Here is a 26,890-nt window from a genome sequence, read left to right as displayed (position 1 = left end):
AAAAGGTTGAAAACTCTGCTGTGCATAATAATTTGGAACATGCATTTTGAGTGCAGTTTAAGTGTTTTATTTTTTTAAAAATATACTGTTATCATAGGCAGTTTGTACAAAAACCTTTCAATTGTACTCTAATAGTTATTTGACTGGAAAATTACAATGACTGCAATTCATATAGGTAATTTGGGAAAATCTGAGAAAATATTATTTGCATAATAATTTGGAACACAGTGTATACCGGAGGAAGACTACAGCCATACCTCCAGTGTCTGCTCCGGCCCACCCCAGGAAATCTCACCTCATTTCCGGGTCAGTCTCTTCATTCCAGCGCGCTGTGTGCAGGGAGCTGTCAGGTGAGCCCTGTACATGTGCAGACCCGTTATTTTACCGTCGCATTGCTTTCCAGAGCGCCTGATAACTCATTAGCGCGCCCCGCGCGTGTGCAGACCCGGACAGCCATCGCATTGCTTTCCGGAGCACATCGTCACCAGGACGAGCCGGATACCTCACTAGCGCACCTGCAGACCTGGGCGGCCGTGTCCCCGGCACAGTCGATACGGGGCACGCCAACCAGTGTGCTCAGGCATGCGCAGACCCAGGACAGCGAGTCGGCTGGAGACTTTTTAGCAGAGGTCTCCACCTGCACGCAACCACACACCCTAACCTCCTGGCTGGCGATGGCGTCTCCAGATCTGTCAGCATCCCGGATCCCACGGACACCATCCAGACCTGGGTACGTTCAATCGTACCGTCCTTACACTTCTAGGTTCCCACAAGGACAGGAAACCCAACCTATTTCTATATAGTACACAAGAACAGAGTAATGACAGGAGGCCACTCTGCCAGAGATACAAGAAGAGAGCTCCAGCTCAGGGGGAGAGGAGCACAGGGCTCCAGCTCAGGGGGAGAGGAGCACAGGGCCCCCCCGCTCAGGGGGAGCGGAGCACAGGGCCCCCCCGATCAGGGGGAGCGGAGCACAGGGCCCCCCGATCAGGGGGAGCGGAGCACAGGGCCCCCCCGCTCCCAGGGGGAGCGGAGCACAGGGCCCCCCCGCTCAGGGGGAGCAGAGCACAGGGCCCCCCCGCTCAGGGGGAGCGGAGCACAGGGCCCCCCCGCTCAGGGGGAGCGGAGCACAGGGCCCCCCCGCTCAGGGGGAACGGAGCACAGGGCCCCCCGCTCAGGGGGAACGGAGCACAGGGCCCTCCGCTCAGGGGGAACGGAACACAGGGCTTCCGCTCAGGGGGAACGGAGCACAGGGCCCCCCGCTCAGGGGGAACGGAGCACAGGGCCCCCCCGCTCAGGGGGAACGGAGCACAGGGCCCCCCCGCTCAGGGGGAACAGAGCAGAGAGCTCCCGCTCCTGGCTCACCCGCTCGGGGGAATAAAGCGGAGAACTCCTGTGCAAGGCGGGACGAGGCGATAACCAGGCAAGGGAAAATGCAGTCACAGTCGCCTGTCTGCGGATGTGGGCAGCGCTGCACTGCGGCCCGCTCTGGAGGACTACGGGTGTCAGCAGTGCATCCATGATACCCGCATTCTCTTCACTACAAAAAACAGACCTCCTTCTACTCGGTGACGTCACGGGAGAGGGCGGAGCTCAGCTTATTCAGTCTCTCCGTTGCTGTAGTAACCGCTGTATTCTCGCGGAGTTTGGTTTCAGCCAAAGATGGCGGCGTCCATAGAGGAGCTGCTGTCTGCTCTGACGGGACCCTCGGAGCCCACAGAGGCGCTGAGGAGCCTGAAAACGGCGGCGCTGGCCCTGCCCCTGAGCGCCCTGAGAGAGAGGGTCCCGGAGCTGCGCTTGGGGGCCGTCTTCTCTATCATGGGGGGCAGCGACAGGTGAGAAGTCCGGGTATACACACACACACACACACACACTGTACCCCAATATACAGCAAAGCCTAAATGTGTGTGTATATATTTATACACCGTGCACCCCAATATACAGAGGAGACTGTGTGTATATTCATACACTGTACCCCAATATACAGCAGAGCATGTGTATATACGTATACACAGTGTACCCCAATATACTGCGGAGCCTAACTGTGTGTACATATTTATACACAGTGTACCCCAATATACTGCAAAGCCTAAATGTGTGTGTATATATTTATACACAGTGCACCACAATATACAGAGGAGACTGTGTGTATATTCATACAGTGTACCCCAATATATAGAAGAGCATGTGTATATACGTATACACAGTGTACCCCAATTTACTGCAAAGCCTAAATGTGTGTGTATATATTTATACACAGTGCACCACAAAATACAGAGGAGACTGTATGTATATTCATACAGTGTACCCCAATATACAGCAGAGCATGTGTGTATTCATATACATAGTGTACCCCAATATACTTCAGAGTGTGTGTATATACGTATACACAGTGTACCCCAATATACAGCAAAGCCTAAATGTGTGTACATATTTATACACAGTGTACCCTAATATACAGAGGAGCCTGTGAGTATATTCATACAGTGTACCCCAATATACAGCAGAGCATGTGTATATATGTATACACAGTGTACCCCAATATACAGCAGAGCATGTGTATATACGTATACACAGTGTACCCCAATATACAGCAGAGCATGTGTATATACGTAGACACAGCGTTCACCAATATACAGTGAAGCGTGTGTATATATATATATATATATATATATATATATATATATATATATATATATATATATATATATATATATATATATATATATATATATACACTGCTCAAAAAAATAAAGGGAACACTCAAATAACACATCCTAGATCTGAATGAATGAAATATTCTCATTGAATACTTTGTTCTGTACAAAGTTGAATGTGCTGACAACAAAATCACACAAAAATCATCAATGGAAATCAAATTTATTAACCAATGGAGGCCTGGATTTGGAGTCGCCCCCAAAATTAAAGTGGAAAAACACACTAGAGGCCGGTCCAATTTTGATGTAATGTCCTTAAAACAAGTCAAAATGAGGCTCAGTATTGTGTGTGGCCTCCACGTGCCTGTATGACCTCCCTACAACGCCTGGGCATGCTCCTGATGAGGTTGCGGATGGTCTCCTGTGGGATCTCCTCCCAGACCTGGACTAAAGCATCCGCCAACTCCTGGACAGTCTGTGGTGCAATGTGACGTTGGTGGATTGAGCACATCTGGGACATCAAGTCTCGCTCCATCGGATTCAGGTCTGGGAAACGGGCGGGCCAGTCCATAGCTTCAATGCCTTCATCTTGCAGGAGCTGCTGACACACTCCAGCCACATGAAGTCTGGCATTATCCTACATTAGGAGGAACCCAGTGCTAACCGCACCAGCATATGGTCTCACAAGGGGTCTGAGGATCTCATCTCGGTACCTAATGGCAGTCAGGCTACCTCTGGCGAGCACATGGAGGGCTGTGAGGCCCTCCAAAGAAATGCCACCCCACACCATTACTGACCCACTGCCAAACCGGTCATGCTGAAGGATGTTGCAGGCAGCAGATCGCTCTCCACGGCGTCTCCAGACTCTGTCACGTCTGTCACATGTGCTCAGTGTGAACCTGCTTTCATCTGTGAAGAGCACAGGGCGCCAGTGGCGACTTTGCCAATCCTTGTGTTCTGTTGCAAATGCCAAGCGTCCTGCACGGTGTTGGGCTGTGAGCACAACCCCCATCTGTGGACGTCGGGCCCTCATACCACCCTCATGGAGTCAGTTTCTAACCGTTTGTGCAGACACATGCACATTTGTGGCCTGCTGGAGGTCATTTTGCAGGGCTCTGGCAGTGCTCCTCCTGTTCCTCCTTGCACAAAGGCGGAGGTAGCTGTCCTGCTGCTGGGTTGTTGCCCTCCTACGGCCCCCTCCACATCTCCTGGTGTACTGGCCTGTCTCTTGGTAGCGTCTCCAGCCTCTGGACACTACGCTGACAGACACAGCAAACCTTCTTGCCACAGCTCGCATTGATGTGCCATCCTGGATGAGCTGCACTACCTGAGCAACTTCTGTGGGTTGTAGAGTCCGTCTCATGCTACCACGAGTGTGAAAGCACAACCAACATTCAAAAGTGACCAAAACATCAGCCAGAAAGCATTGGTACTGAGTTGTGGTCTGTGGTTCTCACCTGCAGAACCACTCCTTTATTGAGGGTGTCTTGATAATTGCCAATAATTTTCATCTATTGTCTACTCCATTTACACAACAGCATGTGAAATTGATTGTCAATCAGTGTTGCTTCCTAAGTGGACAGTTTGATTTCACAGAAGTTTGATTTACTTGGAGTTATATTCTGTTGTTTAAGTGTTCCCTTTATTTTTTTGAGCACTGTATATACAGTACAGATCAAAAGTTTGGACACACCTTCTCATTTAAAGATTTTTCTGTATTTTCATGACTATGAAAATTGTACATTCACACTGAAGGCATCAAAACTATGAATTAACACATGTGGAATTATATACTTAACAAAACGCGTGAAACAACTGAAAATATGTCTTATATTCTAGGTTTTTCAAAGTAGCCATCTTTTGCTTTGATTACTGCTTTCCACACTCTTGGCATTCTCTTGATGAGCTTCAAGAGGTAGTCACCAGAAATGGTCTTCCAAAATTTTGAAGGAGTTCCCAGAGATGCTTAGTACTTGATGGCCCTTTTGCCTTCACTCTGTGGTCCAGCTCACCCCAAACCATCTCGATTGGGTTCAGGTCTGGTGACTGTGGAGGCCACGTCATCTGGCGTAGCACCCCATCCCTCTCCTTCTTGGTCAAATAGCCCTTACACAGCCTGGAGGTGTGTTTGGGGTCATTGTCCTGTTGAAAAATAAATGATGGTCCAACTAAACGCAAACCGGATGGAATAGCATGCCGCTGCAAGATGCTGTGGTAGCCATGCTGGTTCAGTATCCCTTCAATTTTGAATAAATCCCCAACAGTGTCACCAGCAAAGCACCCCCACACCATCATACCTCCTCCTCCATGCTTCACGGTGGAAACAAGGCATGTTGAGTCCATCCGTACACCTTTTCTGCGTCACACAAAGACACAGTGGTTTGAACCAAAGATCTCAAATTTGGACTCATCAGACCAAAGCACAGATTTCCACAGGTCTAATGTCCAATACTTGTGTTCTTTAGCCCAAACAAGTCTCTTCTGCTTGTTGCCTGTCCTTAGCAGTGGTTTCCTAGCAGCTATTTTACCATGAAGGCCTGCTGCACAAAGTCTCCTCTTAACAGTTGTTGAAGAGATGTGTCTGCTGCTAGAACTCTGTGTGGCATTGACCTGGTCTCTAATCTGAGCTGCTGTTAACCTGCGATTTTTGAGGCTGGTGACTCGGATAAACTTATCCTCAGAAGCAGAGGTGACTCTTGGTCTTCCTTTCCTTGGGCGGTCCTCATGTGCGCTAGTTTCTTTGTAGCACTTGATGGTTTTTGCAACTGCACTTGGGGACACTTTCAAAGTTTTCCCAATTTTTCGCACTGACTGACCTTCATTTCTTAAAGTTATGATGGCCACTCGTTTTTCTTTACTTAGCTGCTTTTTCCTTGCCGTAATACAAATTCTGACAGTTTATTCAGTAGGACTATCAGCTGTGTATCCACCAGACTTCTGCACAACACAACTGATGGTCCCAACCCAATTTATAAGGCAAGAAATGCCACTTATTAAACCTGACACCTGTGAAGTGAAAACCATTTCCAGTGACTACCTCTTGAAGCTCATCAAGAGAATGCCAAGAGTGTGCAAAGCAGTCATCAAAGCAAAAGGTGGCTACTTTGAGGAACCTAGAATATGACATATTTTCAGTTGTTTCACACTTTTTTGTTAAGTATATAATTCCACATGTGTTAATTCATAGTTTTGATGCCTTCAGTGTGAATGTACAATTTTCATAGTCATGAAAATACAGAAAAATCTTTAAATGAGAAGGTGTGTCCAAACTTTTGGTCTGTACTGTGTGTGTGTGTGTGTGTGTGTGTGTGTGTGTGTATATATAATATATATATATATATATATATTACATACACACTCATACACACACACACACACTCTGTATGGCTTGTTCACTATCATCATTAGTTAAGGCTAGGTGATGCAATTTTCCCAGTTTTATAAAACCCAGCCTCCTCTAACCTTGTGCCAGAAAACAGCAGCCATGAATTCTTCTAAGCAGCTGCCTAGCACTGTGAAAATGAAAATGCTGGAGGCACAGAAAGCAGGAGAAGGCTATAAGAAGATAGCAAAGCGTTTTCAAGTTGCTCTTTCTTCAGTTCGAAATATAATTAAGAAATGGCAGTTACCAGGAACAGTGGAGGTCAAGATAAGGTCTGGAAGACCAAACAAAATTTCAATGAGAGCTGCTCGTAGAATTGCTAGAGAGGCAAATTTGAACCCCCCCGCTTGACTGCAAAAGACCTTCAGAAAGGTTTAGCAAACTGAAGTTGTGATACATTGTTCTAATGTTCAGAGACACCTGTCCAAATATGGCCTTCATGGACGAGTCATCAGAAGAAAACCTCTCCTGCATTTTCACCATAAAATTCAGCGTCAGAAGTAAGGAAAAAAAACATCTAAACAAGCCTGATGCATTTTGGAAACAAGACCTGTGGACCGATTAGGTTAAAATAGAACTCTTTGGCCACAATGATGAAAGGTATGTGTGGAGAAAAAAGGGCACAGAATTTCAGGAAAAGAACATCTCGCCAACCATTAAGCATGGAGTGGATCAATCACGCTTTAGGGTTGTGTTGCAGCCAATGGCACGGGGAACATTTTACTGGTAGAGGGAAGAATGGATTCAATGAAATTTCAACAAATTCATGATTCAAACATAACACCATCTCTAAAAAAGCTGAAGTTGAAAAGAGGATGGCTTCTACAAATGGATAATGATCCTAAACACATGTCAAAATTCACAATAGACTACCTCAAAAGGGGCAAGCTGAAGGTTTTACAGTGGCCCTCACAGTCCCCTGATCTGAACATCATTGAAAATCTGTGGCAAGACCTCACAATAGCAGTGCATGCAAGATAACCTAGGAATCTCACAGAACTGGAAGAATTTTCCAAAGAAGAATGGATGAAAATCCCACAAACAAGAATGGAAAGATGTCTTCATGCCCTTAAGAAGGTCGGTCAGGGGTGCGGCTATCATGGCGAAATTCGGGATACACGAAAGTATCTCACCATTCCCAGAAATGCCCTAAGCTGTTCCTTGGAGACCGGTTTTGGCCAATTTTGGACTGCTTCCACCTTATTCACTTGTGGCTTTACTTTGCTTCTTCCAATGATGTTGGCCAGGTATTTTCCCTTCTTTTTCCTAATGGCACACTTCTTTGAGTTTATGGTAAACCCTCCTTTCCTCAGCACATTCAGCACGGCCTGGACCTTGTGCAGATGACTTCCACAATCCGGGCTGAATATCACAATATCATCGAGGTAAGCTGTGGCGTACTCTTTGTGAGGGGCTAAGATCCGGTCTATAGCTCTCCGAAAGGTTGCTGGGGCTCTTTGCAGCCCGAATGCGCTTCTGGAATACTAGAAGCAACCGTCAGGTGTAAAAGAGGCAGTCTTCTTCTTGGCACTTTGAGAGTGGAGGATTTGCCAGTAACCTTTCTTTAGGTCCAGGGAGGTGATGTATCTGGCTGACCCTAGCTTCTCTGAGCTCATTGTTGCGGGGTATCGGATACGTGTCAAATTTAACCCTATACTTCGAAATCACCTTGCGGTGGGCTTCGGGGATTCTATACGAATTTTGGTTCACCCGCACATGTGGTCCCTTCAGGATTCCATGTTTACCTACCTGTGTGTGTCTTGGCAACTCCGAAAACAGGTCCCTATTCCGCTGAAGCAGTTCTGGGCACTGTTGTTTCTGGGCCGGTGACAGTGTATCTGCCACGGTGACACACTTAGTGTCCTCTTCTGGTCTGTCCAGCCAACATGGAGTTCCAACATAGTTTCTCTGTGGTCCTGCCTTGATGGATAGCGTGACGAGAGGATTTTGGAAGGGAGAGGTGGTAGTGGTTAACTGGCAGGTGGGACAGGCCTTTCAATATCTTAGGATTTCACGGTGACATATGGGCCAATAGAACCTCCGCATGACCCGTTCTCAAGTTTTGTCCACCCCCAGATGGCCACCCAAGACATGTGAATGGGCCCTGTCCAACACCCTTTGTCTATAGGGTCCTGGTACCAACAACTGCTCCACTATCTCCTCCCTCACCTTAGTAACCCGGTACAATAAGTCCCCACTCAATATGAAATAGGGAAACCTGGTGTCAGCCCCCGACTCCTGTGCTATGCCGTTCATAACGGTTATCGAATTGAACGCTTCTTTTAGCGATAGGTCCCTTTGTTGGGTGAACCCAAATTTTTCTCTGGTCACCCCTTTCTCGGGAATGTCTCCCTCAGGGAATACTATGTTCTCCTCTTGTCCCTCTTCACAGAAGAGAAACCCGTCAGACTCTGGAATGGGGGGACTTTTTTTTAGGGCCAACCTGTTTCTTACCCAAGCAATCGAGCCCCTCCCCCACAAATCCCAAAACAACACAAAGTCCCGGCCTATGATAATTTATAATAATAATTTTTAGTTATATAGCGCCAACATTTTCCGCCGAACTTTACAATTAAGTAGGGACATGTACAGACAATAAAAACAATACGATGTAACAAATTTCAACAGTTACAGGAGGAGTGAGGGCCCTGCTCGCAAGCTTACAATCTATATGGAAATGGGGGGACACAATAGTTAGAACATGGTCATCAGCCAGTATCTGTCTAAGAGCAGTTACCATGTGCTATTGGGTGCATGGAGGATGTGGAGATAGATGAATAGGCAGGAGCAGATTAAGATTAATATTTAGGAGGGAACAGGGGACAGTTAGGTTAGTGAGCTGAGGTGATAGGCTTGTCTAAACAGATGTGTTTTTAACCCCTTCACGACATGCGCCGTACATGTACTGCGCATGCCGTGTCCCCCCCTTTAGTGCGGGCTCCGACGCTGAGCCCGCACTTCTCTGGGCACATGTCAGCTGATTCTTACAGCTGACATGTGCCCGCAACAGCCGCAGGTGGAACTGCGATCCACCCGCGGCTGTTAACTAGTTAAATGCCGCTGTCAAACTCTGACCGCGGCATTTAACTCGCGCTTCCGGGAAGCGCGTTGTTGGCTCCACCCATCAGCGACCCCGTCACGTGATCGCGGGTCACCGATGGTTTGGCATGACAACCCGGGGTCTGGATGAGACCCCTGTGGTTGTCATAGCCGATCTGCTATGAGCACCACCCAGTGGCCGGCGTTCATAGCAGATGAGCACTTTTGTTACACATAGCTGCCCTGCAAGAGGGCGAACCAGAGAGGGAGGGAGAGCAAGGGGGGCGAACCAGAGAGGGAGGGAGAGCAAAGGGGGCGAACCAGAGAGGGTGGGAGAACAAGGGGGGCGAACCAGAGAGGGAGGGAGAGCAAGCGAGCGAACCAGAGATGGAGGGAGAGCAAGCGAGCGAACCAGAGATGGAGAGAGACAGACACACACACAGACAGACACACACACACACACACACACACACACACACACACACACACTCTGTACCCCTAATATCCTTTGTCCTTTTATAAGTCTACTCATGGTACTGGTGTCTCCACTTTCCTCAGGGAACAGGTCGCTTTGTGTGTTGTGATTCTAGAAAGATTCCTTCAGGCCTCTGATCCCCTTCACATCGCCCGGAATTACAAGGAAGAACTTCACCGGGGGCTGTACCACCCAGAGGACAATGTGCGGCTGCTGGCTATATCACAGGTGATTGGCGGGGGTCTGGGCTATAGTACAGGTGTTTGGTGGGGTGCTAGGATATATGATAGATGAGTGGCAGGGGTCCGGGCTATATCACAGGTGATTGGTGGGGGCAAGGATGCATGACAGATAAGCGGCGGGGGTCCTGGCTGGCTATATGACAGGTGATTGTCAGAGGCCAGGATGTGTGATATATCATAGATGATTGGCTGGGGGAGGGGTGGGGCAGGATGTGTGACAGGTGAGTGGCAGGGGTCCGAACACATCATAGTTGTACTCTGTAACTCTTGTTCATCATAGGTCGGGAGGATTGTGGAAAGCTCAGACGCGATGACAGAAATCTTGAACAACCTGGAGCTACTAAAACAAATGATTTTGTGCATTGGAGGAGACCAGATTGCAGTGGCGAAGGAGGTGAGCGCTGTGACCTAGAAGAGGTGGACAAGAGATCACTTATTAACAAATTACTTGGAAAATTAACAATGATATTTCTGTTTCCGACTTGTCAGACGACAGTGGCCCGTTTCTGAGTCTGTAGCTTTCTATGATCCCTGCTGTGTGTTTGCTCTTCAGGCCATTGCGTCCCTCTCCAGGATCGCTCGCAGCTTGCCTGGGTTACAGCTGCTGTTCGGGAGCAACTTGTTAGCCGACCTGAGATTGGTGATGGGCATCAGTGACGTCGTTCGTTATCGCGTGTATGAGGTGGGTGCACAGAATTTTTTTACTAGCTGAATGTCACCATCTGCTGAGAAGCTTCCTTCCTACTTATATCTGCTGCATACATTGAAGGCTGTTTCATTATTTTTTTCGGGAGCATTTCTGACCTCACAACATTGTTGCCCCGGGGTGGTGATTATTAATGTCTCCTGCCTCTCATCGTAGCTGGTGGTGGAGATCTCGTCTATTTCTGCTGAGTCTCTGAGCTTCTGTGCCAATAGCGATATTCTGCCCCAGTTACTGGAGGAGCTCACAGGGGATGACATCCTGGTCCGGTGAGTGCTGATTCCTTCCCTGTATATATGCATGGCCCTGTAGACTGAGTGCTTGATGTGTAACCTGTGCCTGGTTCTGCAGGGTAACCTGTGTAGAGATGGTCACTGCGCTAGCGGGCACACTTCATGGGCGCCAGTATCTTGCCCAACAAGGAGTCATTGACAAGATATCAAATTTGATAGTTGGAGCAGACTCTGACCCATTCTCGGGGTTCTACTTGCCAGGTGACAGTCTCGAGTTCTCTTTATTTTTCGCTTTATTTTCTGCTCCTCAGTCTCATGATACAATTTGTGGTTCATAGGATTGGTGAAATTCTTTGGAAATCTAGCAATCATGGAGAGTCCACAGCAGATCTGTGAGCATTACCCTGCTTTCCTGCAGAAAGTGTTTGATATGACAGAAGGTCATGAGACCACCATGATTGGCGTAGCAGTGGACACACTTGGGGTACTGGGGTCTAACCTGGAAGGAAAACAAGTTTTACAGAAAACTGGTAAATACTGCATTCATCTGTAAGGGGGGGGGGGGGGGGGTTGGGCTGCATGTGCATGGCCACATTTCCCTCCATCTTTGCACCACTCCCTGCTCTTTTCCTCCTTTTGTGTTTTTTTTTGCTGTCCCTCCCTCTATTTCACACTTTCTAGACCTTTGTGTTTCGCTTTCTCTCTACCTCTAGGTTTCGCTCTCCCTTCCTCCCTGGTTTGATTGCTTGCTCTCTCGCCCTCCCTCTCTGGTTTGATCGCTTGCTCTCCCTCCCTCTCTGGTTCGCCCCCCCCTTGCTCTCCCTCCCTCTCTGGTTCGCCCCCCCCTTGCTCTCCCTCCCTCTCTGGTTCGCCCCCCTTGCTCTCCCTCCCTCTCTGGTTCGCCCCCCTTGTCTCTCCCTCCCTCTCTGGTTCGCCCGCTTGCTCTCCCTCGCTCTGCTAATAACTTTAACTGAACACTGTTCTAATTTTTATATCTCACCATTTATTTTTCCAGGAAGCAGATTTATTAATGTTTTCAGGAGAATCGGACACCATGCGAAAAATGCTCCCACAGAGCTAAGGGTGCGATGTTTGGACGCCATTTCCTCCATTGCGTTCTTGCCGGTAGGTGGTGTCCAGCATCAGTGATGTCTCCTGCCTCACCCCCCCCCCCCCCCCCCCCCCCCCCGTCGTCGTACTGTCCTCCTCATATCTTGTGTAATGATCTTCTTCAGCCAGATAATCAAACTGACGATCTTCTCGCCATGTCTGAATCCTGGTTCGGGTGCTTGTCCAATCAGCCAATGGAGATGTTCCGCACCATTGCTTCCCAGCCGTTCCCCGAGCTGCACTGCGGAGCTCTGAAGGTTTTCACGGTGAGTTCCCCTTTAACAGCTGAGTCCCCTGTACAGTTCACACAGCTTAGGCCGTGGGGGCCTCGACTGCAGAACACATCAGGTTAATAAGTCAGAGACCTGGGAAAGCTGGGTAGCAACCTCTGCGAGAGTGGTTGTGGCGGCCATATTGTTACCCAGTTTTCCCAGAAACAGGAAAGATTAAAAACAACTAAATGATTGGGTCCTGATGGGAGGTGTTTGCCATCTCCTTATAGGCCATCGCCAACCAGCCATGGGCACAGAGGATGATGATAGACAATCCGGGATTCATGGAGTACATTGTGGATCGAACAGTCGACCCAGACAAAGACTCTAAAGATGCCAAGTATGAACTCGTAAAAGCTCTGATCAGTGCCAAAACCACGGCTGAAGTGTTCGGGAATCAGCATTACCTGAGACTGCGCGCCTATCACAGGGAGGGCCCCTACTACGTGAAAGCCGTGTCCACCGTGGCCGTGGAAGGAGCGGAGTAGGTAACAGACTAGTCTTCTCAGGGCATCGCCGTCACCCGGGGCCAGGAGGAACAGACACTAGTGCCGGCCATCGCCACTCTCTCTAGCACTTGTGTACTCTTCTGTGGGAAATATACATCTTTCTTAGAGCCGGGCTGTGCTCTATGTTCTTCTGGGTACGGGGGCGAGGATGGCAACAGAGGATTTGGCCTGTGAGACGCTCAGCAGTAGTCACATGGCACTTACCCCCGATGACCTCTCCTGACTTGTCAGAGGATGGATACAGCTGAAATTTCCCTTTAATCATTGTATAACGAAAACCATTTTTTATTACGTAATGACCCATCTTACCTGTATGAACTATAGTCAAAAAATATTAAGCTTTCAAGATGCAATATAAAAGGCTGTGCTTTGTTCCTGGTTTGACGCCCCCTACTGTCCTTGTTTTTATCTGGTATTGCAGCTCAGCCCCATTTATGTTAATGCCAGATACATGCAGCGATTGGTGCAAATTCTTGACATGAACTCGTACCTTCTTCTAATGTCATGGGTTATGATCAGTGTCCGTTATTGTGCTGGGGAAAGAATAAACCTGAATCGGGATTAGATGCATATATTGTTCTGGGAATATTCTTCCTTCCACAGCAAATTCCAGTTCAGTGCAGTTCAGATCAGGAAGACGGGAGAAACAAGATATTTATGGACTGACTTGAGTGTCGCTATGTGTACAAATATACAGTATATTCTATCCTACACAGGGTGTACGCTGCCAAAAATCTCAGCGCCATTAGGAGCTCTGCTCATTTTCACTGTTAGCTGTATACCAGTGTATATGGTGCCCTCTAGTGGTGACAGTTGTAAGTGAAAACCAAGAGGGTCGCTTCAAGGAGCGCTGCTGCTGAAAAGCAAATAGTGGTTCTCCCTTGTGAAGTTCTCTTTAAGTGATGATCCAGCTGAATCCCAGCCATGATCTGAATCCCAGCTGAGATTATCATGCAAGTCTCTGCTGCATCCTGGGATCTGTGGCAGGTCCTGTGAGCCGCAAAGCTGACAGTCTCTTTTCAGATCTCTGCAGGTCTTGTAGGCAGTTTTCTGGGGGCCACTATTGTTTATAGGGTGTGATATTACAACATGGACTCCTAGGTCATTCGGATGCACTTGTGAGTGTCGCGATCACCCGCATCTGCTTGCTCTGGTCAACAGTGACCGGTTTATGGCTTCCATGGTCCCAGCAGTGATGGAATTGTTGTCTAGACTGATGTTTGTGAGGGCACAGGCGCTGCTCGAGTGCAGGCTTTGTGATATGGCGCACCCGCCCTCCTCCCCAATTTCATTACCATCCAGGTCGAGACTAAGGAGACTCTGGTTGACCTTGATAACCTCACTCAGCAGTTTGGCCCCCGGGTTCCCCAAACTGTTCTCATCCAGCAACAGATGGGTGACTTTTGTGTTCACCTTCATGGCGTTGAACAGTTCTGCCCAGGCATCTATAGCCACCACAGAGCTCTGGGCCAGGCAGAGTTGTCTAAGTGGTGGGTTAAGCTTGAGGAAAGAAGCAACACTCCTGAGACCCTCACTGTCCATCTGATTCCCTCCTATGTCCAGCTCTGATAGGTGGAAGGTGGATAAATTGGTTGATGAAACCCTTGGTGCCCCACAGACTGGACGCCATAGATCAGAGAGACCGGCCATAATGGTCCGAATGCCATCTGCACCCAGCTGGTTCCCGTATAACCTGCAGGGAGGAAGCAAACAAAAAAAAGTATGAGAGAACCACGAGACTGAAAGTCATCGAGACAAATTGGAGGGGGCTCTCCATTACCTCTGTCCTTCATAGTAAAGGGGTCACCTATGATCACCTGCAAACCCAATCTGCTGATTACAAGGAGGAGGGGGTATGGTTAGGGTAGACTTTGCTGTGAAATATCTCCCCATACACTATTAGTCAGAGCTAAATGCCCCTATAGTGAGTAGCTTTTGTTTTCTGGAACTTTTTGCACCTGCCCCTTTAAATGGGTTTTTAGTAATCTCCTTGGATGATCCCATAGGGTGCACAGGGGTGGTCTGAAGTGTGCTGTCCCTATGTATGATAATGAGTATTGTGGTTATTTTCCATGGTGGGCTCCTGGGGCGACCTAGAGTCTGCAACACTCACTCACTCACAGGAGGCTTTTTACACATGGCTTGTCCCCCAGCAGACGGACAATGGTCTTCGCTCCCTCGGGGCCAATCTCGTTCAGGTTCAGGTTGATGTTTTCCACCTCGGACTTGCTGGCGCTGATTGCTGGGGCGAGATGATGAAGCAAAGCGTCTGTCAGGCCGGTGTTCCTCAGGACGAGATGATCCACCTCATCGCACTCATGGAGAACCGCCATGAGGTCTACGATCTGGTGGAAAGACGTGGAGGTCAGGAACCTGGTCTAGAACCTCACAGACATCTGCTCCTCAGCACCGCTGTAATCACGGAGCCACCACGTGAGGCTGGGTGCACACAACAACGATATTGGGTATTGCTGAGCCCGTGGGAGGGACGAATCCGTTATCGCACCCCACTGACCTGATTGGGGTCCATCAGGTTCACTTTATAAAGTCTGTCATTACACCAGATCCAATAACAGATCCACATCCTACAACTCTGCACCCCCTGAAATACACCGGCTGTAATCAGATTGATATGATTTATCTCACCTGACACATAAGACCCTCCGCAGCAGCAGCAGCCACCTCTGATACCTGCTCCTGACCCTCAGCTGCCACCTGCTCCAGAGCTGAAAGTGAAAGCAAGATGTATCGTAATAATGTCTTTGCTGTATAATATATCTGATATCTGGAGAGCGGTGATGTCACTTCCCTTTCTTCTATGGAAATGTGGTTTGTTTTTTAGGATGGTGACGCACCTGTGACGCTGGCAGGGCTGTCATTGCTCTCACTGGAATCGCTCAACTCCACCTCTGAGTGTGCGCTCCACTCACTGATTGCTTTCACGAGTCTTCTGTGAATGGTCTGCCCTGAACATAATGCTGAGATATGATTATTACATGCCATGACTTTTATAGTAGTCTGGTACATTATTATATTTCTGAGCTGGTTCTCATTGTGGAGTTCTTTTCCAGTCACTGTGAACAGCAACTCCACCCAGAGCATAATGCAGCCCATAAATTACAGCATAATGATCGATCAAGTTTGTTCCCAATCATCAACCTGATACATCTTGGTGTATCTCTATGTACGGGGAGCTCCCCTTAGTGGAGGCTGCAGACATACTCTTATCATGTATGTCTGTATGCAGGGAGATGCCCCTAGTGGTGGCTGCAGATGGTATTTTATGTATCTGTATACAAGGAGCTCCCTGTATTGGTGGCTGCAGGCTGGACTTTATCATTTATCTCTGTATACAGGGAACATATGTAGATGGTTGTCAGGGGGACAATAGTTCGGTAGTCGTACACAGCCCTTACCTGCATCCTTCTCTTCCATGGGCCCGCTGCTGTTATCTGGGCCTTGTGTCTGTGATGTGTCCGCTGCTTCGGGATCTTGGTCAGTAGACCCTTTATTCCTCGTCAGTGTATGAATGGCTCCTGCTCTTCTGTGTACAGGTGCTTCGAGGGTCCTGATCTCTGCGGGGTCTCCTCCCGCTAGCTCTGTCTGGTCTTGTTCTCTGAATGAGCACATGTTGCTGCTTGCTCTAGAGCCTGTGGGAATGTTATAGGAGCAGTCTCGAGTACCGCACAGTCACTGCCCCATTATAGTGTTGAGGAGAGCCATAGGATCAAATACGCACTTGATCATATCCATTAGGCCAGGAGCAGGCAACTAGTGAACATATCAAAGTGTTCACCCTAACAATAGGGGCACTTTGGCGTGTTGTTTTCTATAGTCCTGTGTGTTAGTAATGAGTATTGGGTGTGTAGAGAGTATATGACCATGTGACCGTAGTTCTTTCTCACCGCCCCCCCCCTCCTCCCTTCACCACGTGACCGTAGCTCTTTTTCTCGCCGGCTCCCCCTTCACCATGTGACCGTAGTTCTTTCTCCCGGGCCTCCTCTTCACCATGTGACCGTAGCTCTTTCTCGCTGTCCCACCCATCAGAATGTGACCGTAGTTCTTTCTCACGGCCCCCCCTTCACCATGTGACTGTAGCTCTTTCTTGCCGCCCCCCCCCCCTTTCACCATGTGACCGTAGCTCTTTCTCGCCGGCCCCCCCTTCACCATGTGATTGTAGCTTTTTCTCGAACGCCTCCCCTTCACCATGTGACCGTAGCTCTTTCTTGCTGGCCCCCCCTTCACCATGTGACCGTAGCTCTTTCTCGCCGGCCCCCCCTTCACCATGTGATTGTAGCTTTTTCTCGAACGCCCCCCCTTCACCATGTGATTGTAGCTTTTTCTCGAACGCCCCCCCTTCACCATGTGATTGTAGCTCTTTCTCGAACGCCTCCCCTTCACCATGTGATTGTAGCTCTTTCTCGAACGCCTCCCCTTCACCATGTGACCGTAGCTCTTTCTCGCCGGCTGCCCCTTCACCATGTGACCGTAGCTCTTTCTCGCCGGCCCCCCCTTCACCATGTGATTGTAGCTCTTTCTCGAACGCCTCCCCTTCACCATGTGACCGTAGCTCTTTCTCGCCGGCCGCCCCTTCACCATGTAATTGTTGCTCTTTCTCGCCCGCCCCCTTCACCATGTGACCGTAGCTCTTTCTCCCCGCCCCCCCCCTTCACCATGTGACCGTAGCTCTTTCTCGCAGGCCCACCCTTCACCATGTGACCGTAGCTCTTTTTCGCCGGCCCACCCTTCAGAATGTGACCATAGTTCTTTCTCGCCGCCCCCCCCCCTTTCACCATGTGACCATAGCTCTTTCTCGCCGGCCCCCCCTTCACCATGTGATTGTAGCTTTTTCTCGAACGCCTCCCCTTCACCATGTGACCGTAGCTCTTTCTTGCTGGCCCCCCCTTCACCATGTGACCGTAGCTCTTTCTCGCCGCACCCCCTTCACCATGTGACCGTAGCTCTTTCTCGCCGCCCCCCCCTTCACCATGTGATTGTAGCTTTTTCTCGAACGCCTCCCCTTCACCATGTGACCGTAACTCTTTCTCGCCGGCCGCCCCTTCACCATGTGATTGTAGCTCTTTCTCGCCGCTCCCCCCCCCCTTCACCATGTGACCGTAGCTCTTTCTTTCTGACCCCACCTTCACCGTGTGACTGTAGCTCTTTCTTGCCGGCCCACCCTTCACCATGTGACCGTAGCTCTTTCTCGCCGGTTTCCATTCACCATGTGATCGTGGTTCTTTCTCGCTGGCCCCCCCCCCCCTTCACCATGTGACCTTAGTTCTTTCTCGCCGCCCCCCCCTTCCCCTTCACCATGTGACCGTAGCTCTTTCTCGCCGGCCTCCCCCTTCACCATGTGACCGTAGCTCTTTCTCGCCGGTTTCCCCTTCACCATGTGACCGTGGTTCTTTCTCGCTGCCCCCCCCCACTCCCTTCACTATGTGACCATAGTTCTTTCTCGCCGGCCCCCCTTTAGACCATTAGTTCCTGATAAGTGCCTCGTTCTGACTTACCCAGCCTTATATTGACAAGCTGACCTCTAGGCCACACAGAAGCCGCAGGTGATGAATGTGGTCACGTGATGCAGCAGAGGAGCAGCTAACAGTGGGGGCAATACAGAAAACCTACCAGAGTGCTGTTTTAAATGCAGTTGGTAATAATTTTTTGACTGTACTGATATTATTGCGCTGTGTGCGTGTATATACAGTGTTGCCTCTTTTGCTATCTGCTGGTCACTGGTTAACCGGCGAGACCCAGAAGTTTAGGACAGGGTGGTGACTATACCCTCTGGCTCTGTTCTGCTCTAGTCACACCCAAAGCTGCTTTTTTGAAGGGCTAATGTGCCAAGTTATTAGTAGTTTAGGGACCAGGAAGATTTACCAATAGGGAGCCATGTAAAGCGGAGCAACAACCATGGAGGGAGCTGAAATATCTGCCATACTGGTTGTCAGTAGGAGAAGCAGATAGGGGAGGACCCCATTATTACTGTGGGTTTCTTGATTTCACAAAGTGGGGGGGGACTGCTCAAAAATTTGTGAAGTGATTGGTTTGTGAGTCGTCTATAGTAAAGCAGATAATGGGTGTAGTAGTTCTGGGTTAGGTCTTACCTTGCCTCCTCCGGGGTCCCCGACATTGATTCTCTTGCTCAGAGTCTGAGTCTTCCTTTCTCAGAGGCTTCTTTTTTGTCCTTCTCCTCCTCCTCCTCACTGGGGGGGTGGAGCGTGTGGGAGGGGCAGTGGGGTGCAGGTTGTGGGGTTCCCATGTGTTGGTCTCCAATTTCTCCATTGTCTCCTCCTCATTGTTGGCTGCAATATCCATCAGTAGAAGATGCGCCTTGTTACTGTTTCCACATAATGATGACATCAGGGGACATAGAGCCCCCATTATCCCACATGACCCCAGTATATAAATGTCACACCTTTCTGCTCGCTGCTGATGGATCCCTCACAGGTGCTGCCTGCTGACTGTTTCCTTCTTGCTTTTATCTTATACTTTTTGTAGTGCTGCACACACCTGGAGAACACAGGACAGGTGACCCCCTCTCATGTACCCCTCATACACACGGCACTGATTACACACATTGAATACTGGTATGTATTTTGGGGCCAGCATGTGTCCCCTGTACCTGTAACAAGGCTGCCCCCCAATCAGCTGTGTGATTCGGAAGCAGCTGCGTCTTCCTTGCTGGAACCCCACATGCTGGCGGTATTCACAGCACCAACTTATCCGTGCCGCGATGAGCCCATTGATGTAGATGCTGGCACTGAACGGAAATCCGTAGTGACGGCGAGAGATGATGTAAAACTTGTCTGAGGATAGGATGGACGTTACTGCACCCCAACATGTCATAGGTACAAAACTACAACTCCCAGCATGCACTAAAAGACTGGACTTGTGCAGCACTTAACCCATGGGATTACATTGCAGAGCCCATATTCCCTGGGTCTGTTCCTGGGCCCACCCTTGTAAAACGCTTACTCCCTGGGCTGAGCCTTGCGGAGCCCTCACTTCCCCGGACCCATCCTTGAGGAGCGCTCACCTGCCCCCCGCCTCTCCCTCACTGACTGCTTACCCCCTGGGCTCAGGTAGCCTTTGTACACACAGATGCTCTCTCCTCCGCAGATTTGCTGGAACATACTGAGCTCGTCCTTGGGGTTTATGATCTCATTGGTCACGGAGAAGCCGGTCCCCAGATACTGCAGCCCCATCTTCACTTCTGAGCGCATATGTAGCTTCTGATGTAAGTTCTTATCAGGGTCACGGCCGGATGGAGAAACCTGGAGCTGGAGATAAGTGATAGCGCCGCTCATCACGGCAGCCCCATCTATAATCTGGCTACGGCCGGACCTGTGGGTAATCACAGCTTATGTTCCCCTATCATTACACATAGCGGTCAGCATTGGCGGGTTCTCACCTGGTCTCCTGGAAAGGTCTGTAGCGATGGAGTCGTTACCCGCACAGCCTGCTTCTTCACTGCACGATTATGGGATTGGTGCGGTACCTCGGAGGTGAGGGGCACCGCGTAGTCGATGCTGAAGTTCATGGTGTCCATAATCATAGACGTACATTTCAGGTATATGCTCGGTAACTGATTCATGCCCCCCGGGTCTGTGCCCACCAAGTACTTCAGCCTTGTGAACATCTGCAAATGACCCAAGAAAGATGCCTGTAACAATAGGTTATGGTCCCACTAATGCCAGAAAACTGCGGTGGAAATGAACCGCTTTTTTGGTGCATTTCTGATCCTTTTTTTTGGTTCATTTTTTTTTGCTATTTTTATCTCCATGGGGAAAAACGACAATAAAAACACTGAAAGAATTGACATGCTGAATGTGTTCTGGAACGCATAAGCCCAAAAAAAAACGCAAGGAAAAATACCCACATTGTGTGAATGCGACTTTAGAAATATCATTTTGCCTTTACTGTAAAATGCTGCGGTTTTCTTCAAGATAAAAAGTATCAAAATGCAACATGTGAAGAAGCTCTTATACAGCGTCTTAAAAGGGTCCTCCATTGTTGAAGACCCAGTTTGCATACCCTGTTAGTGAATTCTGCTTTGATTCAGGGGTCTTTTTGCTAAGGATCTTCATCTCATTGATGAGGCTCATGAGGACTCCTGCATTGTGCTTGGTGATGTACAGCTGCTTGACCATGTAGCTCCCAGCAGGGCACAGTGTTTGTGCTGATGTTAGTACCAGAGGAGGTCTGGACCTTGCAGTTATGAGGTCAACAGAGCAGTGGTGACATTTCTGTCCTCTGCTCCTCAGCACTCTGTCTCCCACCCCCACTCTGTAACTTTATGGGGATTTCCACTTCGTGGCTGAGTTGCTGCAGTTCCTTCCACTTCTCAATAATATCACTAACAGGTGATGGGGTAAGATTCAAGAGGAAGAAATGTTATACACTGTTGACATTGGGGCCAGAGGTTAAACAATAGGGGGCGATGGGACCGGAGTTTATACACCTGGATGTGGCGAAGGGACTGGACGTCGTATACTGGAGGGTGAGGGGCCGGATGTAATACACTGGAGGGTATTGTCTTGGGGTTGGTGTGTGTGGAGACCCCATGGCGGTTTCGCTCTTGTCTTTGTTGTGACCTGCATTTTTCCATTGCACTAAGGTTAATGTCTTGGTGACACCTGACCCTGGCAGAGGGCGACACCTGACCCTACGCCTGGTACTGTGCTCACCTACAAGACACTACTATGCACTGAATTATAGATGACAGAGCTGCTCACTGTGACATTTTCATGCATCCTGAGTGTGAAGAAATCTTAATGAAAAGGAACCTGTCATGTCCTTTTTGTGTTTTAAACTGCCCCCAGTGTGGTGTTATGCAATGTGCATCACTAACATTGTCAAAGAAAAGCTCCCAGTAGATATGTGTAAAAAACACTTGATATCATTCAATCAAGATAAGAAAGAACAACGTGTAAAGAATACAGTAAACTTTATTGATATTAATAGTTAAAAAAAACAGGAAACATAAAGTCTCTAGTGACAACAAATATGTTAATGTTAAGCTATAAAAGGCACCGCAGACAGACATCACATAGTCATCGAGAGCATATATATATAAGGGTTTGGACAGAAAAGAGAAGTGTAGATTACACCTGCTCAGGGGCTAAAAAAGCATATAACTAAACCTCATAGAGATAGTAAAGTGCACAGTGCAAATGTCCGCTCAAAATACAAGAGCCCTATCCAAACCAACATAAAATACAAAACCTTATGCTCAAGTACTCACATGTGAATGTCTGTCTATGGTGCCACCGCCCCAACGTGTGTTTCGGCAACGTGCCCTCTTCCAGGGATGTCTCTCTGCGGTGCCTTTTATGGCTTACCATTAACATTTGTTGTTACTAGAGACTTTATATGTTTCCCGGTTTTTAAACTATTTAGATCAATAACGTTTACTGTATTCTTTAAAAATAAAAAAAAATTCACACCCCCGGAAGAAGGCACGTTGCCGAAACGCGCAATTGGGTGGTGGCACCATAGACAGACATTCACATGTGAGTACTTGAGCATAAGGTTTTGTATTTTATGTTGGTTTGGATAGGGCTCTTGTATTTTGAGCGGACATTTGCACTGTGCACTTTACTATCTCTATGAGGTTCAGTTATGTGTTTTTTTAGCCCCTGAGTAGGTGTAATCTACACCTCTCTTTTCTGTCCAAACCCTTATATATACTGTATATGCTGTCCTTTGCTATGTGATGTCTGTCTGCGGTGCCTTTTATGGCTTACCATTAACATTTAGTCCTGGCCTATAGATCTTTATGTGGCTATAATTCCAGTAGTCAACTTCTGCTTACTTGATATCATTAGTAGATTGCATCACAGACCTTTAGTTTGTCATAGGGGTGGTGCTTTTTACCGCTTCAGTCACGGTCAGTGATGCTCCTGTTAAAAATTATTCACGCCCACCGCATTGTGATTGATTGCCGTGACCGGCCTGACATCACTGCAACGGTCTCGGAGATCCCGCGCTTGTGCACTGCCCATCGGCTCCCCGGGCATGTGCACTGAATCCGGGTGTACGTCCACAGCTTCTTCTCACATGAGCGCATGCTCCGCAGCCCTTGTGAGTCAGTGGCCACATGATAGTAGCCGCATAGCGTGTGCGCTCACAAACTATCTTCCTGCTCGCCGCTGCAGACCTTGTTCACATGTGAGAAGAAGCTGTGGACGTACACCCGGATTCAGTGCACATGTCCGGGGAGCCGATGGGCAGTGCACAAGCGCGGGATCTCCGAGACCTTTGCTGTGATGTCAGGCCGGTCACGGCAATCAATCACAATGCGGTGGGCGTGAATAATTTTTAACAGGAGCATCACTGACCGTGACTGAAGCGGTAAAAAGCACCACCCCTATGACTGAAACTAAATCTACTAAAGTGTTTTTACACATATCTACTGGGAGATTTTCGTTGAGAAAACAATGTTAGTGATGCACATTGCATAACACCACACTGGGGACAGATTAAAGCACAAAGAGGACATGACAGGTTCCCTTTAACTGCTCCTCAAATTCCCCAGTGTGTTTCCCATAAATGATGTTGCCCTGTACAGCGGTGTCATATAAACCTGCCCATTCCACAGCCATGATGATTTACTGATCCATTGTGACAGCTGCTGCTCCTCACTATAAACCTCTACATTTACCTGATTCTCATACTGCCCCATTACGGTAGATTGGGCTCAGGGAGCCACCATGTCTGTACATTACACTGACAGATGATATAAGTGGACCTGGTTCACCCCATGCCACCTCCTTTTATTACTGAACTGTTATAATCCCCGTAGTGTAATAACAGGACACAATGTATCGCTGCTTGGGGTGATCAGTTCAATGTGGGGTCAGGATACAAAGTATTGGGTGAGGATCGCTTCTTGGAAGATGATTAGTATTACAGAGCACTACTGTCAGGAAATGCATGAGTAGTGTCACAAAAGTTGGAGCTGCAAGTGTAAAATCCGCTGAGAAATAATGTAGAGAAACCCAATTCATGTGTGCAGGAATTCGACAATTCTCATCCCCAACATTATGTCTTCCCAGTTATCACCCTCATCATTGTCATCCTCATTATGCTCCCCATCATGCTGCTCCCCTCTGACCTTGCTCTGTCCCGGGTCTCCTCTCCGGTGTCTGTGCTCTCAGCCTCCTTGTCTTGCACTGGTTGCTAGGAGTCTTGTGTCTTCAGGAGCTGTGCTCTGCTTGAATTCCTGGACATTGTTCTCCAGCCTCTAAGTAGACGCCTGCAGCATGGAGGGCGGTGCAGCACTCTGGATAGTGTTGGTGCTACATCCAAAGACATACAGGTGCTAATATAGGAATCTAAGATGGGGGCATCATATAGTATCTCTGCCCCCAGTGTGATATGATACTAACTATGGAAGGGGGTATCTAAAGTCTCTGTCCTGTTGTGTCGTGTCTTATCCTCCAGTCACCCCCAGAGGTGCAGTCACCATTCTGCTGTTAAATCATGACTGGAGGAGTATAAGATCAGATATGACTGACTGTATTTATTATAAATCACTCTTCTCCGTGGTCTTATACCATGACAACTAATTGTACTAAAGGCGCAAAATCTCGGGGGATGAGGCAGTCACCTGGGCCACACGGTATAGTGATACAGATGTATAATTCATGTGTACAGATGAGGCGCCGCTGACGGGTCATGATCTCATCCTGGGAGACCCCACAATTAATTACTTATTATGGGGAATGAAGCTGCCGCGGCTCATAAATAATGACCACCCAAGAACACAGAGAGTGCCAACCTGTACCCAAAATATCCACCGCACCCAGGGGCAGGAAGGAAATCTGTACAACAGTGCAAGAAATAATGTCCCAATTATATTCTTATACATAGGGGGGCAGTATTATAGTAGTTATATTCTTGTACATCGGGGGCAGTATTATAGTAGTTATATTCTTGTACATCGGGGGCAGTATTATAGTAGTTATATTCTTGTACATCGGGGGCAGTATTATAGTAGTTATATTCTTGTACATCGGGGGCAGTATTATAGTAGTTATATTCTTGTACATACAGACAGTATTATAGTAGTTATATTCTTGTACATAGGGAGCAGTATTACAGTAGTTATATTCTTGTACATAGGAGCAGTATTATAGTAGTTATATTCTTGTACATACAGACAGTATTATAGTAGTTATATTCTTGTACATAGGGGCAGTATTACAGTAGTTATATTCTTGTACATAGGGGCAGTATTATAGTAGTTATATTCTTGTACATAGGAGCAGTATTATAGTAGTTATATTCTTGTACATAGGGAGCAGTATTATAGTAGTTATATTCTTGTACATAGGAGCAGTAGTATAGTAGTTATATTCTTATACATAGGGGCAGTAGTACAGTAGTTATATTCTTGTATATAGGAACAGTATTATAGTAGTTATATTCTTGTACATAGGGGCAGTATTGTAGTAGTTATATTACTGTACATAGGGGGCAGTATTGTAGTAGTTATATTCTTGTACGGTGACTAGAAAAATGCACACATTCTCCTCGGCATCGTTCTCCTGCTCAGGCGGGCTTCTCTGTCCTGCCTAGGGCAGAGTAAAGTACTGTAGTGCGCAGGCGTCGGGGCTCTGCAGTACTTTGCTCTGCTCTCGTCAAGTACGCCTGCTCAGGAGCGCGATGCCGGGGACACTGTGTGGATAACATAGGGACAAGTCATCCACGTGAAGCAAGAAGGACTACGGCATCGAAAGAAGGGAGGCTCCGGACCAGCGACGCCCGTCATTTGAGTATAATAAAAGCTCTCTTTCTTGTCTTGTAGGTCAGATCGGAGGCTCCTATACACTGCTCAAAAAAATAAAGGGAACACTTAACAGAATAATACTCCAAGTAAATCAAACTTCTGTGAAATCAAAGTGTCCACTTAGGAAGCAACACTGATTGACAATCAATTTCACATGCTGTTGTGCAAATGGAATAGACAATAGATGGAAATTATTGGCAATTATCAAGACAACACTCAATAAAGGAGTGGTTCTGCAGGTGGGGACCACAGACCACATTTCAGTACCAATGCTTTCTGGCTGATGTTTTGGTCATTTTTGAATGTTGGTTGTGCTTTCACACTCGTGGTAGCATGAGACGGACTCTACAACCCACAGAAGTTGCTCAGGTAGTGCTGCTCATCCAGGATGGCACATCAATGCGAGCTGTTCCAAGAAGGTTGGCTGTGTCTGTCAGTGTAGTGTCCAGAGGCTGGAAACGCTACCAGGAGACAGGCCAGTACACCAGGAGACATGGAGGGGGCCATAGGAGGGCAACAACCCAGCAGCAGGACAGCTACCTCCGCCTTTGTGCAAGGAGGAACGGGAGGAGCACTACCAGAGCCCTGCAAAATGACCTCCAGCAGGCCACAAATGTGCATGTGTCTGCACAAACGGTTAGAAACCGACTCCATGAGGGTGGTATGAGGGCCCGATGTCCACAGATGGGGGTTGTGCTCATAGCCCAACACCGTGCCGGACGCTTGGCATTTGCCACAGAACACCAGGATTGGCAAAGTCGCCACTGGCGCCCTGTGCTCTTCACAGATGAAAGCAGGTTCACACTGAGCATATATGACAGACGTGATTGAGTCTAGAGACGCCATGGAGAGTGATCTGCTGCCTGCAACATCCTTCAGCATGACCGGTTTGGCAGTGGGTCAGTAATGGTGTGGGGTGGCATTTCTTTGGAGGGCCGCACAGCCGTCCATGTGCTCGTCAGAGGTAGCCTGACTGCCATTAGGTACCGAGATGAGATCCTCAGACTCCTTGTGAGACCATATGCTGGTGCGGTTGGCCCTGGGTTCCACCTAATGCAGGACAATGCCAGACCTCATGTCGCTGGAGTGTGTCAGCAGTTCCTGCAAGATGAAGGCATTGAAGCTATGGACTGGCCCGCCCGTTTCCCAGACCTGAATCCGATTGAGCACATCTGAGACATCATGTCTCGCTCCATCCACCAACGTCACGTTGCACCACAGACTGTCCAGGAGTTGGCGGATGCTTTAGTCCAGGTCTGGGAGGAGATCCCGCAGGAGACCATCCGCAACCTCATCAGGAGCATGCCCAGGCGTTGTAGGGAGGTCATACAGGCACGTGGAGGCCACACACAATACTGAACCTCATTTTGACTTGTTTTAAGGACATTACATCAAAGTTGGATCAGGCTGTAGTGTGTTTTTCCACTTTAATTTTGGGGGTGACTCCAAATCCAGGCCTCCATTGGTTAATA

At 48.3% G+C, this 26,890-nt stretch overlaps 2 protein-coding genes across 4 annotated transcripts; one reads left to right on the top strand and one right to left on the bottom strand.

Annotated features, from left to right (window-relative positions):
• Window positions 1-286: 286 nt before the first annotated feature.
• Window positions 287-25,583, top strand: PSMD5 (proteasome 26S subunit, non-ATPase 5). Of its 3 annotated transcripts, XM_073640797.1 has the most exons (11): window positions 1,612-1,835; window positions 9,637-9,781; window positions 10,076-10,189; window positions 10,349-10,477; window positions 10,658-10,767; window positions 10,850-10,992; window positions 11,070-11,261; window positions 11,747-11,856; window positions 11,967-12,107; window positions 12,344-12,601; window positions 25,437-25,583. In XM_073640797.1, exons 1-10 carry the CDS (start codon window positions 1,663-1,665, stop codon window positions 12,599-12,601), a joined length of 1,515 nt encoding a protein of 504 aa, XP_073496898.1. In that variant the 5' UTR covers window positions 1,612-1,662; the 3' UTR covers window positions 25,437-25,583. The 3 variants fall into 3 exon arrangements, with proteins under 3 accessions (XP_073496899.1, XP_073496898.1, XP_073496897.1); XM_073640798.1 differs by lacking the exons at window positions 1,612-1,835; window positions 25,437-25,583 and adding an exon at window positions 287-350 and having other exon boundaries at window positions 12,344-13,192; XM_073640796.1 differs by lacking the exon at window positions 25,437-25,583 and having other exon boundaries at window positions 12,344-13,192.
• Window positions 14,740-19,496, bottom strand: LOC141153166 (uncharacterized). The gene is made up of 7 exons (XM_073637863.1): window positions 19,248-19,496; window positions 19,041-19,135; window positions 18,730-18,927; window positions 16,039-16,272; window positions 15,478-15,588; window positions 15,269-15,348; window positions 14,740-14,967 (listed from the first exon to the last, which is right to left on the bottom strand). Exons 1-7 carry the CDS (start codon window positions 19,469-19,471, stop codon window positions 14,740-14,742), a joined length of 1,170 nt encoding a protein of 389 aa, XP_073493964.1. The 5' UTR covers window positions 19,472-19,496.
• Window positions 25,584-26,890: the final 1,307 nt, after the last annotated feature.

Source organism: Phyllobates terribilis, unplaced genomic scaffold (genome assembly GCF_046119375.1).
Source record: "Phyllobates terribilis strain yellow unplaced genomic scaffold, ASM4611937v1 Scaffold_7__3_contigs__length_470593459, whole genome shotgun sequence".
Taxonomy (NCBI): Eukaryota; Metazoa; Chordata; class Amphibia; order Anura; family Dendrobatidae; genus Phyllobates; species Phyllobates terribilis.
The sequence above is the reverse complement of the archived record's forward strand: the minus strand, read 5'-3'. Positions and strand labels throughout refer to the sequence as shown.

What these genes read in the sequence shown, in the direction of transcription:
- PSMD5 (XM_073640797.1), top strand. Translation starts at nt 1,663, where the DNA reads ATGGCGGCGTCCATAGAGGAGCTGCTGTCTGCTCTGACGGGACCCTCG. An exon ending in ACAAGTTTTACAGAAAACTG is followed by an intron (nt 11,262 to 11,746) that starts GTAAATACTGCA and finishes TTATTTTTCCAG; the next exon opens with GAAGCAGATTTATTAATGTT. An exon ending in CCTCCATTGCGTTCTTGCCG is followed by an intron (nt 11,857 to 11,966) that starts GTAGGTGGTGTC and finishes GATCTTCTTCAG; the next exon opens with CCAGATAATCAAACTGACGA.
- LOC141153166 (XM_073637863.1), bottom strand. Translation starts at nt 19,471, where the DNA reads ATGACATGTTGGGGTGCAGTAACGTCCATCCTATCCTCAGACAAGTTT. An exon ending in CATCAGCAGCGAGCAGAAAG is followed by an intron (nt 18,928 to 19,040) that starts GTGTGACATTTA and finishes TGGATATTGCAG; the next exon opens with CCAACAATGAGGAGGAGACA. An exon ending in CATGGAAGAGAAGGATGCAG is followed by an intron (nt 15,589 to 16,038) that starts GTAAGGGCTGTG and finishes CATTATGTTCAG; the next exon opens with GGCAGACCATTCACAGAAGA.